Genomic DNA, 17,696 nt, shown 5'->3' with positions numbered 1-17,696 from the left:
TATCCCCATTTTACCGGTGAGGAACCTAAGAATTATATTGTCCCAAGTCACAAGGAGGGAGTTCGAAGTAGAACCTAGACAAGCTCCACAATCTGTGCTCTGGAATATAATATGTAATTATAGGATAGTTGGGAAATTAGAAAGTATCAAAGAAGAAAATAAACTAATCCCATTTTCCTGAGATTTCCACATTTTATTTATTTTTATTTTATTATTTTATTTTATTTATTTATTTATTATTCAACATTTTATTATAGGTACTTTACTTCTCTATATGAAAACATGTGAGGGATTATTTTCAGTATTTTGTAGACTTTCTACCAATTTTGTTGAAGTTGAATTTTTACACAATGGATATTGTGTTATTTTCAGAGAAGAAAACCGCCTTTACTTTTGGGAAGATTTTTTAAGACCTTGGATTTAATCACTCATCCAGCTTCTTATTGTAGGACTCGGATGAAGAAAAGGCAGTTTTGGAACACACAATCGAAGAACCTCTGAGTCAAGAGCCATCTGCAGATACCAGTGTGGATTGTTCATCCAGCGGTGGGATTCCCTTTTTCCAGGTACCTGATTATATCCTATCAGATAGCCCTTCCTCATCTGATGTCAGTCAGTCATTTGCTATTCAGTATAAAAGCATTACTCTTGGTAGGTAGAACAGCAGAATATTTTCAGTCATTCTTTTGGGATGGCACATAAACTTTTCTGGTTTATATTATTTACACAAATATGATAATTGATCAAGGGTTTTCTGTAGGATAAGTCAAGGCAGAATTTGACATAATCTCCATCCTCAGTAATATTCAACTATTTATCCCTTTTCTGCTTCCTGCATGCTCAGAATGGATGAGCAGTTGTTTCCATTGGCTTCTCCTTGACATGGAGGTCCTGGAGCTTATCTCTGCCCATAATCAGACTTTAAAGGATTGAGAGACTAAGGGCCTCTCAGGTTATGTTAGTGATTTCTTTAGCCTGAGGGTTTGCTCTCGTTACTATTCCCCCATGTTTCCTGAGCTCCTTGCCTGCCTTGATCTTGTGCAAGTCAATTCTGTGACCTCTCCTACCCCCTTTTAAACACTGTTGGGAGTATGGCACTATAAACTGCCTAGCCTCTTTCCTACTATTTTGGAGACATGAGCCTAGACAGTTTGTCAAGTAAGGCTTTCCTTACCTAAGACACCCATGTCTCCATTGTACAGTGAAGTGCTGCTTCTGATTTGTATGTGCTTGTACCTGTCCTTAACAGGCTTGCAGGGCTTTCCACTGAGGGCTAATTTAAGCTGTTAAAACTTCTAGCTCAGAGTCTATTAAATTCCTCTCTGTCTGCCTCAAGGCAATCTTATCCCAAAATTCTTCCTGCCTTTTACTTTATTCATTGTTATTAGAGAACTCTTCTATATATTTCTTTCCAGTTTTTAACCTCCTCTTCTATCTTATAAAGTTAAGAAAAGGAAGCGAGGTAAGAGAAACTTAGTGACAACTTAATCACTGGTTGGAAATCCTCTCATTGTTACTGTTCAAGGCATTTTGAAGGCCTGCCTTAGTTATGGCAAAGACGTCCCTAAAGAACCAGAAAAGATTTGGGATAGGATTTCAAACTTTCAGCTGAAGTTCGGAAATTATTCTTTCCCTGATAGCAGTCTGATGTGGGGGTGTTTCCTGGGTTTAAAACTCTAAAGTAGGCTCAAGATTTTTCTCAGTATTGATGACTGGTTTACAGTGAATGTCATCTGTCTTTTAAAGCTCTCGATGGGTAAGTATGGGGATTTTGATGAAATATAATTTCCAAATGAGAAATATGAAATAAGTTTAAATAAAAGATAAAATACAGTTTTTTAAAAAAGTGTCTTGAGGTAGCCTATATAGCAGATTCTCTGCTTAAAATAGAATTGCCTTTCTTGCATGATAGCAAATCTTTTCTTCCCTACAGCAGGATTTCTTCACAGCAGCACTATTGACATTTTGAGCTGGATCACCCTTTGTTGTGGTGTCCTGCGTATTATATATTATATAATGTTTAGCAGCATCCCTAGCTTCAACCCAGTAGAAGCACCCCATAGTTTTAACAACCAAAAATGTCTCCAAGCATTATGAAATATCCACTTGGGGAGGGGGTAAAGTTGCTGTCTGTTAAGACTGCCCTACAGTAAAGTCTGTAATTATTCCTTGGAATAGCATAGAGAAAATTAATATTTCTTAATATTTTATTAATATTATATGTACTCTAATAGTATATAATATATTATAAATTATACTATTATATATAACATACTACATATTTATTACATTATATATTTATTTATATTTATTAATATTTCACCCCACTCCTTCTATTGGTGGTAAAATGAAGCAGGCATTCATTTCTACTGGTCCGACAAATTGTGGACTCAAATTTGTGCTGAGCCTTTCCAGTTTTGCACACTTAATTTATTTCCTATAATCCAGAGAATTTTGAAAATAAGAGTATAGCTAGTATGTATCAAATGTTACTTTATATTGACTTTTAATTTCTCTCCTTAAATCCACAGCATAAAAAATCACATGGAAAAGACAAAGAAAACAGAGGCATTAATCCAGTGGAGAGGTCTAAAGTGGAAGAAACTACAGAGCAATCTGTTACAAAGAGCAGATTACCTCTACGAGCCCAGATAAATCTTTAGTTAACTTGAGGGTTGGTAATTTTATTTTTAAGAAAAATGAAAAATAAAACCTGTGACCCCAGAACGTGAGTCTTCTCTGTAGATTAAAAACAAATAGAAAAAAATATCAAGGCAGTACTGTAAATTGAGTTGAATTAAATATTTCTATCCATTTTTTCTGTCATCTCTGTAGTTTACTGAATATTAAATTGAGTTTCTTTGGGGATTTGCATTGAGTAAATAGGTATTTCTAGCTTTTGATATAAAATAGTTCTTTCATAACAAGTGAAAATTGTCTCGTCTATTACTAACCAGCAAATACATAGAAGCTGCACTATTCTTCTAGGCTTGAATTTATCTAGGTAAATATAACCAAAGCTTAGTCTTGGGAAGGACCATCTCCTTTTTCTTTCTATGACTGAATTATGTCTAGTTGCTTGCCTCCTTCCCTAGACTTTTCCATTCTGCCTTCTCAGCTCACATTCTCCCTTTTTATTTGTCAACAAACCATTTGTAGAGCTACAAAATGATATCCATTCTTACTATGAGATAGCCAGAATTTTACCAGATGTCTTTAATACTTTTCTATAGTTATCTCTAAAATTACTGTCAACAATAAACATAACCGTAGAAGTTCCTTTCACTATTTTTAATTTGTTTCCCCATAGATGTGAAAGCATTTCATTCTTTTATGAGGACACACATGAGCCCCTACAGGGTCCAGAATATAGATTGAGGTTATGGGAGAACTACCTCTGATTAATGGCTATGTGACTCTGTTTTGAGGCCTGTGTCCTGTGCAGTGGTTTAAGGGCTTTTTGAAGCTATTAATTATGACTATAATTTGTATTCTTATTTTTTTTTTACTTGATGAAACCTTTTGTTATTCTTTGTATATAATAAAATATGTATATGTATATTTTTTTCTATTGAAATCTTAACCTTTAGAAGGGCTCTTACAATTTTGATCTGGCAACCAGATTTGTGGAAGTTGAGACATTCCAGCATGAAGAACCAGAACACTTAGAAGGAATACAATACCCATTACCATGATTTGCGTTTGTGGTTTCAGTTACCCACAGTTAAACACCGTCCAAAAATATTAAATGGAAAACTCGAGAAATAAACAATTTATAAGTTTTAAATTGCATGCTGTTCTGAGAAGCATGGTGAAATCTTGCGCCGTCCTAGTCTGTCCCACCTGGGATGTGAATCATCCCTTTGTCCAGCATATCCATCGTGTATACGCTACTGGCCTGTTAGTCTCCATATCAGATTGACTATCTCAGTATAGCAGTGCTTGTGTTCAAATAACCCTTATTTTATTTAATGGCCCCAAAATGCAAGAGTAGTGATGCTGGCAAATTGGATACGCCAAAGAGAAGCCATAAAGTGTACCTTTTAAGTGAAAAGATTAAAGTTCTCAGCATAATAAGGGAAGAAAAATATGCCAAGATTGCTAAGATCTACAGTAAGAATGAATTTTCTACCCATAAAGTTGCGAAAATAGGAAAAGAATTTGTGCTAGTTTTGCTGTTGCACCTCAAACTGCAAAAGTTACAGCTGTAATGTATGATAAGCACTTAGTTAAGATGGAAAAGGCATTAAATTTGTGGGTGGAAGACATGAACAGCAAATGAGTTGTACCAGAAAGCATTGAGCCTATACGAAGACTTTAAGGGATCCCCAGAAATGAATGCCACCAAGCTATTTACTGCAAGTAAGGGATGGTTATACATTCAGGAATAGGTTTGCACTGAAATATATAAAAATTATTGGAGAGGCTGTGTCTGCCGATGAAGAAGCTGCTGCCATATTTCTGGTAGAGTTGAAGTTGCAGTTTCGGGCATCCACTGGGGATCGTGGAATGTTTCCACTGCTGATAAGGGGAATGTATGTGCAAAGAATAAATTTTGTGCCCACATCAAGTTAAATATAAATTTAGAGAGGTTTGACTTTGATAGCTAAATAAAACCAAGCCCTACTGGAGAATTAGAAAATGGGCTACTTCGAGGAATAAACGTAACCTTGCAGAAGTATTATCTTTATAGAAATGATATAATTTTTTTTGCAAAATCGGATATCAACATAAGCTATGGATAATATCTCATAAACTGCCCTCAGTAAATCCATGATTAATAAATTTGGTTTCTACATTAACTTTCTTACCCCATGATTTCTTATTTGGCAATGGGTATATTTACAGAGGTAAGCAAATTGTATTAAATTCCTAAAATAAACTATACAGGTACCACCAAGAAAGAAGGGCCTTAAACATCCCAGGCTTTCAGTTACACTCCAAAGGGCTACACCTTGGTTTAAGATTAATGAGAAATAGATTGGCACTCAGAGGGCCTGAAGTCCAGCTTTGAGTCATCTCATTTCCTGTTTTAAAGTTATCTAGGAATGCTAAGGCAACTAGTTTAATTGCCTGGCAGAAGCAAAACTAATCTGGAGAATCTAAACATCCAGAGCCTTAAATTGGCTCTACAGATTTTCATGTACAATGTTAAGCACTCAAAAAATAACTATCTGAGGCAGCAGGTTAGCTCAGTTGGTTAGAGTGCGGTGCTGTTAACAACGTTGCAGGTTCGATTCCCACATAGGCTACTGTAAGCTGCGCCCTCCACAATTAGATTGAAACAACTACTCGACTTGGAGCTGGTAGGTCCTGGAAAAACACACTTAAATAAAAGTTTAAAAAAAAAGTGACTCAGCAAAAACAGGTAGCTTTAAGGACCCATTCCTCTTCAAAAGTAAAATCATTCAGAAACAGCTGTCAGAATTCTGGAAGACAGTATTATAGCAACCAAATGCTGAATCAAGAAAAAGGAAACCTAAAAACTAGGAAAGCTTTTTGGTGTTTTATTTTCTCTTGCTCCACTCCCTTTCCCAGCTCTGTGGTGGTCTTAAAGATAGACAGCAGCCCACCTTTTTAGAATGGGACCTTGGTCCCTGGTCCCAAAGAAGCAGAGATCTTTAGCTCAAAAAATGGTTCTATCTGGAGCAACCTGAAGAACAAGCTGGGCACTTGCTTTGTTTCGTTGCACTTAGAACTCAGACTAGAAAAGAGGCAGGCATTTCTTGAAAATATTGTAAGGCAAATGAACAACCTGCTGCTACCTGGGGCAAAATACTACAGTTGAGGTAAATAAAGGAGTATCTAAAGCCTGAGAGGAAAAAATGGGAGCAGAGGATCTCTTAAGTGAACTCAGACCATTCAGAAACATCAGGCTAAACTGGGAAATGGAGAAAAGCACTCGTGTTTAGGCCAAGTTGCATTTATAGAAGACACCTAAGCTTACACTGCTGGCTCAGCACAAGCAGGAAGCGAAGGCTAAGGCAGATTTAAAATGGCCTGGCTAAGCTTTGAAGGTGCGCTCCAACATAGCCAATACGCAAAGACTGGCAGGATCTTTTTTATGATTCTTATTTATATTTTGGCCATTGGCATTAAAGGAAATCTGTCAACACACTAGCTGAAAACAAGCAAAGGAAGAAACTTCAGAGACTCTGTAAGTCACTAAAACTGTTACAGCTCAGAGCAAGCAACAAAAACCCTGGGGCATGAAAAATCTGATTCCAGAGTTGCCACATTATAATATTCAAAATGTTTCATTTTTAACCAAAAAACTAAGAAGCATGCAAACAAAGTATGGCCCATTCACAGAAGGAATTACATAAACCATCCCTGAGGAAGCACAAACATTGAACTTTAAATCAACTGTCGCATATGTGGTTGTAGAGCTAAAGTAATCCAGGAGAACAATGTTTCAAGAAATAGAGAATATCAGTAAAGAAACTAAAAAGCAACCATACAAATTTGGAGCTGAATGGTGTAATAAGTCACTAGAGGTTCCAATTGCAGATGTGAGCAGACAATAGAGCCAGTGAACTTGAAGCCAGGTCAATTGAAATGGTCCAATTAGAGGAGCAGAAAGAAAAAAGAATGAAGGAAAAATAAATACAGCTTAAGAGACTTGTAGAGCACAATGAAGCATGCTACCACTTGCAAAAATGAAGTACCAGAAGGAAAGGAGAGAAAGAAAGGGGCAGAGAGAATACTTGAAGAAATAATGGCTGAAAACCTCAAATTCTTTAAAACACTTTGAATCTATATACATTCAAGAAGTTCAACAAATCCAAACAGGATAAACTCAAAAAGATCCACAAGATACACTGTAATCAAACTGTCAGAAGCTGAAGACAGAATCTGGGAAGCAGCAAGAGTGTAATCTTCAGGAAAATGCAAATCAAAACCACAATGAGATAGCACTTCACATTCACAAGGATAGCTATAGTGAAAAAAGAAAATAAGTGTTGGTGAAGTTGTTCATCAGGAACCTTCATACGTTGTTAATGGGAATGTAAAACGGTTAAGCCGCTGTGGAAAAGTTTGATGGTTCTTAAAAATGTTAAACAGAGAATTACCATATGACCCAGAAATTCTAGGTATCTACCCAAGAGAAAAGAAAAAAAATTCACACCAAAATTTGTACATAGAACACTACAAAAATGTTCATAGAAGCACTATCACAATAGTCAAATAGCATAAACAACCTAAGTTCATCAACGTAAGAATGAATAAACAAAATGTGGTATATACATTCAATGGATTATTACTCAGCCATAAAAATGAAATACTGATATATACTACTCTGAAAATCAACCTTGAAAATAATGCTAACTGAAAGAAGTCAGATGTAAAAGTTCATACATTGTATGATTCTATTTATATGAAATATCCAGAACAGGTGAGTTCATAGAAACATATTAATGTTTGCCATAGCTGGTTGAAGAGGGAAAGGGGAATGACTGCTTAATGAGTACATTTCATTTGGGAGTTTGGAAATGTGTTGGCACTAGATAGATGTGGTAGTTGTACAACATTGTGAATATACTAAATGCCAATGAATTACGTACTTTAAGATGATTCATTTTAAAAAATTGATTGAGCTATAAATGGCATATAACATTGGTTTCAAGTGTACAACATGATTCAATATTTATACATTGCAAAATGGTCAAAGAAGTCTTAAAATGATTTGTTTTATATTATGTGATTTTTTTTTTACCTAAAACCAAAAGGCATTCACTATATAAAGGGATCCCTGTCATCTATTAAATAAGAGGTAATTGAATCATAAAGGCATCAATAGTGTAGGTGGAATTAATTGGCGGAGAAAAAAAGTTCTTAAACAAATGCTACAATTTGAAAATGTATACTTTGTGTGCCCATAAAATACATCTGTTTACACTCCTTTAAAAAATAACCTAGTATACAAGGAGCTTGAGCAAAAACCAAGAGAAAAGACAGACAACAGAAACAAAGTACACCACGGGGATATGAAAGTCAATTTGGGGAATGTAATCAATAATGTTGTAAAGATTTTGTAGGGTATCCGATGGACACTTATCTCATTAGGGAGACCACCTCAGGGATGATGTAGATGCCTGATCACTGTACTGTACACCTGAAGCTGAAGTTGAACAATAATGAATGTCAATTACAATTTTATATATATATATATAAATATATTTATTTTTATATATATTTTATAAATATATATATATTTACAAGAAGCGGAGTACAGCATTAGGAATAGAGACAGTGGAAATGTAATGACTGTGTGATGTCAGAGGGATAGTGGATGCGGGAGAGGGGTTGACACAGTGTGAGGGATATAAATGATAAATGTCTAACTATTGTTTTGTGTACCTGAAACTAATAAAAAAATGTTTAAAAATAATTAACTAAGTAAGTATGCAAAAAATAAGAAACAAAGCACAGAAATTGCAGCTAATGGAGTTGCCAAAGAAGATCTTTTAAAATCAAACATTTAAAGAACCTAAAGACATGCTGGAATATTTTGGATGAAAATTGGAAATTATAAAAGGCAATCATGGAAATTCTAGAACTGAAAAATACAGTAAATTATAGACACAGGGAATGCTCTTAGCTTCTGAATAGTCACAGTTAAAGAGTTTTTTAAAAGTGGATGGTAGGTTAGAAGAAAATAGTTACACTAAAGCATGGCAAGACAAAAGGATCAGAAAGGAAACAGGATATGGTGAAGAAAGAATGGAACCGATGTCCTGTAAATCCCAAGAGAATAAATACAAAGTCACACCTCTTGGCAATGGCTGGGAGACTTACTGGATTCAGGAATTTAAATAAATAACTATTTAATTGTTTGCTGACCACTAACAGAGGAGAGAGTTCAGTGGTCACACATGGCAAAGAATACAGACTTTGCAGTTTAGTTCAGAAAAGTCCTTAAACAAATAACATCAATAACAACTACAGAAGAGAGAGAATTTGACTTCCAGAGTTGCCACATGATATTTTAAATGTCCAATTTTCTATAAAAATAATGAGTCATGCAAAGACATAAAGTATGGCCCTTATACAGGACAACAGCAATCTATAGAAACGGTCCTTGAGGAAACCCAGATGTAGATTTACTAGACAAAGACTTAAAACCAACTATTTAAAATATGTGAAGAGCTAAAGGAAGCCATGTTTTAAAAAATTAAGAAAAGTATTAAAGCAATGTCTCACCCAATAATCAATAAAGAGATAAAAATGATAAAGAACCAAATAGAAATTCTGGAGTTGAAAGTGCAATAATTGAAATGAAAACTTCACTAGAGGGGCTCAAGAAAGATTTGCGCAAGCTGAAGAAAATTCAGCAAATTTGAAGATAGATAAGCTTATCCAGTCTGAAGGACAGAAATAAGAGCGAAGTAAAATGAACAGCATCAGAGACCTATAGAATAGCATCAAGTGTAGCAACGTACTCATAATGGGAGTCCCACAAGAAGAGGAAAGGAAGAGACAGAAAGAATATTTGGAGAAATAATTGCTGAAAAGTGCCCAAATTTGTTGAAAACAAAGAAAGGGAAGAGAAAGGAGCTATATAAGAGCAATTATTTTGTATACTATTGATATTAATTTGGTATTAATTGAACTTGATTGTTAAGATACTAATTGTGATCTCTAGGACAACTGAAAAATGACATATAATATGTATAACAAGAGAGTTATAGTATACTAGAAAATATCAAATGTGAAAGAGGGCAAGCTTTCAGTGCTGGAGGAATAGAGGGGAAAAAATTTAAGACATAGAAAAATTTCAAAATGGCAGACATAAATCCTTCCTCATCAGTAATTATATTAAATGGATTAAATTCTCCAGTCAACAGGCAAAGACTGGCAGAATATATATATTTAAATGATTCAACTATATGTTGTTTACAAGCAACACACTTTAGATTCAAAACCACAAATAAGTTAAAAGTAAAAAGATGTTAAAAGATGCACCATGCATACAGTAACCAAAAGAGACCTGGAGTGGTTATTGTAATATAAGACAAAACAGATTTAACATGAAAATTGTTACTACATAGGTATAAAGAGGGACATTTTAAAATGAAAATGTAGCAATCCATCAGCAAGACACGACAATTATAAATATATATGCAATTAACAGCAGAGCTTCAAAGTATAAAAAGCAAAAGTGGACAGAATTGAAGGATGAGATAGATAATTAACAGTTGGAGACTTAAATACCCCACTTTTAATAATAGAACAATTAGGCAGAAGATCTATAAGGAAATAGAATACTTGAATAATGCTATAAGCCAATTTGACCTAACAGACATTTATAAAACACTCCACACAACAACAGAATACACATTCTTCTTAAGTGCACATGGAATGTTCTCCAGAATAGACCATATGTTAGGCCATAAAACAAGTGTCATTAAGTTTAAAAGGATTGAAGTCATACAAAGTATGTTATCCAACCATAATGGAATGAAATTAGAAATCAATAAAAGAAGGACATTTGAGAAATTCACAAATATGTGGAAATTAGACAACACACTCCTAAATAACCAGATCAAAGAAGAAATCACAGACCATGAGGAAATAAAGTTGTTTAAATTGACTATGACTTGAATTAGACTATGATAAGTAAAGTGTAAGTAAAATATTAAACTTGAAAAGAATATAGTCTCCTATCATTGGGTAGATTGTTCTATAAATGTCAGTTAGGTGAAGTTGATTGATAGTTCTTCTATAACCTTATTGATTTTTCTAATTGTTCTATTGATTTAAGGAGGAGGAGAAGGGAGGAGGAGAAAAAGAAGAAATCACAAGAGAAGTTAGAAAATACTTTGAGGTGAGTAAGAATAAATATACAACATACCAAAACATGGGTATGCAGCTAAGCAGTGCTTAGAAGGAAATTTATAGTGGTACATGCCATTATTAAAAAAGAAGGAAAATCTTAATCACCTGATCTTCCACCTGAAGAATGTTGAAAAAGAAGTGTGAACTAGGCACAAAACAAAGAGAAAAAAGGAAATAATAAAGATTACAATGGAGATGCTTGAAATAGAGAATTTAAAAAAACAATAGAAAAATTAAAGTGCTGAAAGAAAATACCAGTTACCACCATAGAACTCTGTGCCTAATGAAAATGTTTTTTTCAGAATGATGGGGCTTTAAAGTCATTTTATGTGTCTAGGAAACGAAAATTGGTTTTGTTGCCACCAAACTGGTACTAAAAAAATACTAAAGAGTGTTCTTTAAGGAAAAAAAAAAGTATCTCAGAGATATAGGAAAGAATATGGAACAATGGAAAATATAAATGCATCAGAAAAGATAAATCATTATAAAGCATAACAGTGTTTTGTAGTGTCTAAAATATACATGAAATTAAAATCCTCAAGAATAGCACATAGGATGGAAGAGTAAGAAGAGTTAAAGGGTTCTGAGGTCCTTCGGGAGGCAGTAAAGGTTCTAATTAATATTAGACTATGATAAGTAAAGTGTAAGTAAAATATTAAACTTGAAAAGAATATAGTCTATCATTGGGTAGATTGTTCTATAAATGTCAGTTAGGTGAAGTTGATTGATAGGGTTTGCCAGTTCTTCTATAACCTTACTGATTTTTCTATCTAATTGTTCTATTGATTTAAAGAAATGAAGTCTCTAACTATCACTGTAAATTTGTTTATTTCTCCTTTCACTTCTTTCAGTTTCTAGTACCTCTGTTGTAAGGTACATATATATTTAGAATTTTTACATTTCTTGGTGAATTGACCCCTTCATCAGTATGTAATGTCCCTCTTTATCCTTGATGATATTCTTTATTCTAAAGTCAACTTCTATATTAATGTAAATACTCCAGCTTTCTTTTGATTATTGTTTGCATGGTATATCTTTTTCCATTCTTTTGCTTTTAATTACCTATGTCTTTTATATTTGAAGTGGGTTTCTTGTAGATAGATTATAATTGTTTATCCAATCTGACAACCTCTTTTAATTAGTTTATTTAGACCACTTACATTTAACATGGTTGTTGGGTTTAAATATATAATCTTGTTAATTGTTTATTTGTTCCCTTTGTGTTTTGTTCCTTTTTCCGCCTCCACAGAATTAATTGAATATTTTTATGATCCATTTTATCTCCATTAAAAATGTTATTTCGTTGTTACTCAAAGGCTTATAATATACATCTTGAATTAGTCATAATCTACCTTCAAAAAAATTATATTAGGACCACCAGTTGGCTCAGTTGGTTAGAGCACAAGCTCTTAACAACAAGGTTGCGCAGTTCAATTCTCGAATGGGATGGTGGGCTGCGCCCCCTGCAACTAAGATTGAAAACAGTGACTGGACTTGGAGCTAAGCTGCGCCCTCCACAACTAGATTGAAGGACAGCAACCTGACTTGTGGCTGATGGGTCCTGGAAAAAACACACTGTTACCCAATAAAAAATTATACTAATTCATGTATAGTGTAGGAACCTAACAACAACACACTTGTTTTTTCCCCCCAACCATTACTTTATTTATATTGCTATGCTTAAGTTTCATGGAAAAGACAACCAAGCAGTTCTTCCCCATTTCAGGAAGTTTCCAATCAACACCAATTATGTGATGACAAATAACTAGGAATGGTGACATCATTAGGACAAGGCTGACAAGGAAGAATGGGCTCTGCTCCTACGGTTCATCTCTAACAAGTATATGGCACAATGACCAGCACAAGCCATACTGGCACTGAACCTTTAGCTCTGGTCACAAATTCAGATCTCTTCTCAAGAGGCCAGCAAATCAAGTGAAATAACTGGGTTTAAAAAAAAAGTTTTAAAATGAAGCCCAAATAAGTTTTAAAAACATGCTCTTGACACATTTTCCTTTCAAAATTTACATAAAACATACATTTTCAGTCTAATAGCCCAGTTTTTTTCCCTTGTATCTGCAGACTATTCTGCCTCAAGGTGTAAACATGGTGTGTGTGTGGGCGGGACAAAGGAATGAACAGCATCTGCATATTATTCTCTCTACACACTGCTGTTGGATGAAAAATAAAAAAATTTAAAAGGAAGGAAGGAAGAAGGAGGAAGAGAGAAAGGAAAGGAAAGGAAAGGAAAGGAAAGGAAAGGAAAGGAAAGGAAAGGAAAGGAAAGGAAAGGAAAGGAAAGGAAAGGAAAGGAAAGGAAAGGAAAGGAAAGGAAAGGAAAGGAAAGGAAAGGAAAGGAAAGGAAAGGAAAGGAAAGGAAAGGAAAGGAAAGGAAAGGAAAGGAAAGGAAAGGAAAGGAAAGGAAAGGAAAGGAAAGGAAAGGAAAGGAAAGGAAAGGAAAGGAAAGGTTCTAATAATGTATTACAGAATTGTACACCTGAAATCTATGTAACTTTACTAACAATTGTCGTCCCAATAAACTTTAATTTAAAAACAAAAGAAAGAAAAAGAAAAGAAGGGTTCTAGAGAATCTCTTCTGATTTGACAGTTATTTTCTTTCAACACTTGAAAGATGTCACTCCATTGTCTTCTGATTTGCACAATTTCTAATTTAAAAAAAGCCTGGTGTGTAATTCTTATCTTTTTCCCTCTACATTTAATGTCTTTTTTCTCAGGCCGCCTTCGAATTTTTTAATTTTGGTTTTCAGTAATTGGATTAGGGTGAGTTTAGGTTGCTGGAGGGCTTTTCTCAATGTTTGTGCTCCACCCTCAGCTTTCAGCCTCCTCTGTGTGCCTGAGCTCAGGAAGGGTCTCTAAGCACACTTTTGCCCTTCTGCCATGGAAAGGCTGCTGTCCCTTGATTCTCTGGGCTTGCTGGCCTAGTGGTGGGGGTTGGGGTGGTTTTCTGCTGTTCAGGTCCAGCCTTAATCCTAAGCAGACCCTGTGTCCCGGGTCTTGCGAGAGTCAGACTTTCTCAGTGATCCTGTCCCTTCCTGGAGTAGCCAAATTCTGCCAGTATCTTTGCAGGTTCTTTATAGGAGTGTTAGTTCCCTGCTCCTCCCCTAGGAGTAGAGGGGGTATTCTGTTTTCTTTTTGTTTTTTGTTTTTGTTTTTTACCTTTATCACAGTCACTTGTTCCCTGGGAGACACAAGGTTTGCTGCCCTTCTTCCTACAGCTTTTGTCTGCAAGGAAGAAGGGTCTGGGCATAGTTTCATGCCTTTCTTGTGGTGGCTGCTCCCTTTTCCAGGCCTGCATCACAGATGGTGGCTTTGTCTGGTCTCCTTCCCAGCCTCTGGTTTTGCTTGAGGACCTGATAAAGTCTGAAGAAGAGCCTGCTCATGGGTGCAAATTCCCATTGTGTCTGCAGCTTCTAGGAATTCTGTACTTTCACGTTAGCACACATGAAGCGTTCGGCAACTTGTTAAAACTCTAGCTGAATTCTTACCTACTTGCATGCTATCTGGTGTCTTCTCCTCTCAAGTTCTGCCACAGATCAGCTACTGCTCATCTCTGTGTCTCCTTGGAAGGCCTGTCTTTCCTTAGTGTACTTGGCTGTCCTGAGACCTTAGCTCTCTGATGGGTTCGAGAAAAGTTTTGATTGTGTAGTTTATCTAGTTTTTTCTTGTTAGAGTGGAAACAATGCTCTTCAGCTTTCAACATCCTAAGTGGGAGCAGAACCTGTGTAGTCTCCCATTAACATTTTCTAACTTGTTAGACAAATAGTGAAGCTGATTTCAAGAGAGATTTCTTTTTCCAATGTGTGCCTATTTTGTTCCCATTCTATTTCTCTTAAATAAAATTATTATATGTTTACTTACCATTTCTTCTAACCCCTTGTTAGCCAAAAGATTTTCCCGGTCTTTATGGTCACCTTCCATGGCTTCAAAATTACTTCCCCAATGTATACTTGAAAAGAGCTCAGAAAAGAAGAATTTGATCTGATACCTTGTTAGGGTTAACCTAACCTTTTATTAAAAAGCTTTTGTTCTGAAGAAAACTTAAAACTTTGCTGCTCTACCTTGGCTTAGAAAATTATCTGATGAAGCAAGCAGCTTTGTTAAGTAGGAGCATCAATAGCAGATCTCACTTGGGACATTTTCACCCAAAGAAGAAGAGAAAGAAGAGAAATGAGTAGAACCATTTCATGGATATTCCATTAAAAAGATTATTTTAGGGTCGGCCGGATGGCTCAGTTGGTTAAAGCACAAGCTCTGAACAACAGGGTTGCCAGTTCGATTCCCACATGGGCCAGTGAACTGAGCCCTCCACAACTAAATTGAAGGACAATGACTTGGAGCTGATGGGCCCTGGAGAAACACACTGTTCCCCAATATTCCCCAATATTCAATATACATATGTGTGTGTGTGTGTGTGTGTGTGTGTGTGTGTGTATTATTGTAAATGGCTGTTGTTACTTTCTCACTGAATTATAGATCACTTGCTTGGATAACTCAAAATTAGCATCGTAAAAACAAAGTCAAGCTACTCTTGTAGAATCATTTTTATTTTTATTTATATCAATAGGAATAGAAAATGAATTGATAAACCTAATAATCCTTTCTTAGATTTCCTATAAAGACAAATAATAGGTCTGTTTCCTATCCCTTATATGAAAGAGTATCTATCACTTATTTAAAATAAATATTGGATAATTAAATATAATCAAAATATTTTAAATGTATGGAGTTTGAAATAACAGTGCGATTATAATTTTTCAAATAAAAGATGGTAGAAATCAAATTTCTTTGATCATAATAGATGATTAATACTCGCTCAATACATTAAGATTTAATAAAATTACGTTGCTTTTTTGGGGGGCCGGCCTGGTGGCTCAGCGGTTAGAGCTCCATGCTCCTAACTCCGAAGGCTGCCGGTTCGATTCCCACATGGGCCAGTGGGCTCTCAACCACAAGGTTGCCAGTTCAATTCCTTGAGTCCCCCAAGGGATGGTGGGCAGCGCCCGCTGCAACTCAGATTGAACAGGGCACCTTGAGCTGAGCTGCCGCTGAGCTCCCGAATGGCTCAATTGGTTGGAGCACATCCTCTCAACCACAGGGTTGCCGGGTCGAGTGGGCTGCGCCCCCTGCAACTATCAACGGCAACTGTACCTGGAGCTGAGCTGCGCCCTCCACAACTAAGACTGAAAGGACTACAACTTGAAGCTGAACAGCACCCTCCACAACTAAGATCGAAAGGACAACTTGACTTGGAAAAAAAAAACTGCTTTGTTTTTCTTTTGTGGAGACTTCCTGTGTTTTACTTTAGTATTCCAGATCACCCAGAAATGGGTGCATACCCAAGGAATAAAGCGATAGGTATGAGCTTCTTGTTTAAAAATAACACTTGTGTATGTTACCATTGCTTAGCCAATAGCAAAGCTTTATGGAACCACAGAATGTTCTTGTTTAAGAATCCCACCTGAGTTAAATGCTTGCTTTGCTATTTATTAACTCTGTGCCTTTGGACAAGTTCTCTGGGTCTGCTTCCTTATCTATAAAATGGAGTTATCTATCTGCTGGACTATCAAATGTAACAAAAGTTTCTTAGGCTTCCAGGCTTGGAGGTACAATAAGGTGGAAAGTGAGGAGCAGTCATTTTGTGGCTGGTGTTCCAACAACTCCAAGGCTAGAACTCCATGTGTGACATCCTCCTGCTCTACTTCCACCATCAGGCTTTCTGAAGACCACCAAAGAGATGGGTCTGACAGACTCAGGTTCAGTGCCATGAACCACCAAGTTTAGGAGATGCTGCTTTTCATTCTGACCTTGGTCATTTTCACAGCTGCTGCCACCACAGCAATTGCCGTTACGATTGATGCTTCTGTTCATATTTCTTGTCTTCATTCCCTCTGAGAATTTTTAATTATTTTGCTTCACCCAAATGTTCACCCTATCACTCAGAAAAATAGAATGGACTCTTCTCCCTAGAAACCCAGGAAGTCCATGTCCTCAGGGTTGGGATCTCAGCCTGCTGTCCCCTAGCCATGAAGGTGTGAGACTCAGTGACCCACATTTCATGATGCCAGCTTGGTACCGGGTACAGTGCTGGGTGCTGGTGAGAGACAGGGATGACTAAGATTCAGCTCCTGCTCTTCAAGAACCATGAGTCCAATGGTGTCCTCTCCAATCTTGGGGACTATACCCTATTTCATTAATTCAGACCTCCAAATCAACCTAGGCACTCCTCTTTCATGCTATTCCCACTTCAACCATTCAACCCCTCTTCCCTTGGCTTCCCCTCTTCCCCGTCTCAGACATGCTCTTCTCTTTTTTAGCTTGAGTGACTGAGCGGCTGGAGGTACCAATCATCAAGATGGTGAACCCAGAAGGAGGAACAAATCAGAACTATCTTTCCTAAACCAGCAAAGATTTAGAAAACGTATAGCCCTGCTCCTGTTATCAATTTTTGTTTTTCTTCAGCATAAGCCACACTCAACAGTATTTTGCCTAATTTATGAAGTTTTTTAAAAAAATCAATCAACCAAAAATTGTTCGACCTTCAACTTGAAGTAGAGATGGACTAAACTAAATTCATCCCTTATTGTTTGTTGCCAGGCAAAATTTTTTCTACTCCTCTCAAATAGAAGGCAGTTGAGAACTTGCTGGATCAGGCACGGTACCAAAAATTTTAAAGGCAGTGGTACATTAATCCTCACAACTGTATGATATAGGTGTGATTATTAGACTGGTTTTTTTAGGCTAAAATAAAAAACTACAGGCTGAGAAAGTGTAAATTCTTTGTCAAGGTCACAGAGTTAGGAAGTGTCAGAGAAATGTCCATGATTTTAATATTATCT

General features: G+C 36.1%; 1 protein-coding gene across 1 annotated transcript in view; it reads left to right on the top strand.

Annotated features, from left to right (window-relative positions):
* KIF11 (kinesin family member 11) overlaps positions 1-2,814 on the top strand; it is a 36,603-nt gene extending 33,789 nt beyond the window's left edge. Inside the window, exons 21-22 of the mRNA XM_074339384.1 lie at positions 450-566; positions 2,532-2,814. Of these exons, the coding sequence (XP_074195485.1) occupies positions 450-566; positions 2,532-2,663 (249 nt within the window). The 3' untranslated portion in view covers positions 2,664-2,814. The remainder of the gene's footprint in view (positions 1-449; positions 567-2,531) is intronic.
* Positions 2,815-17,696: the final 14,882 nt, after the last annotated feature.

The sequence above is a fragment of the Rhinolophus sinicus genome, linkage group LG07 (genome assembly GCF_036562045.2).
Source record: "Rhinolophus sinicus isolate RSC01 linkage group LG07, ASM3656204v1, whole genome shotgun sequence".
NCBI lineage: Eukaryota > Metazoa > Chordata > Mammalia > Chiroptera > Rhinolophidae > Rhinolophus > Rhinolophus sinicus.
The sequence above is the reverse complement of the archived record's forward strand: the minus strand, read 5'-3'. Positions and strand labels throughout refer to the sequence as shown.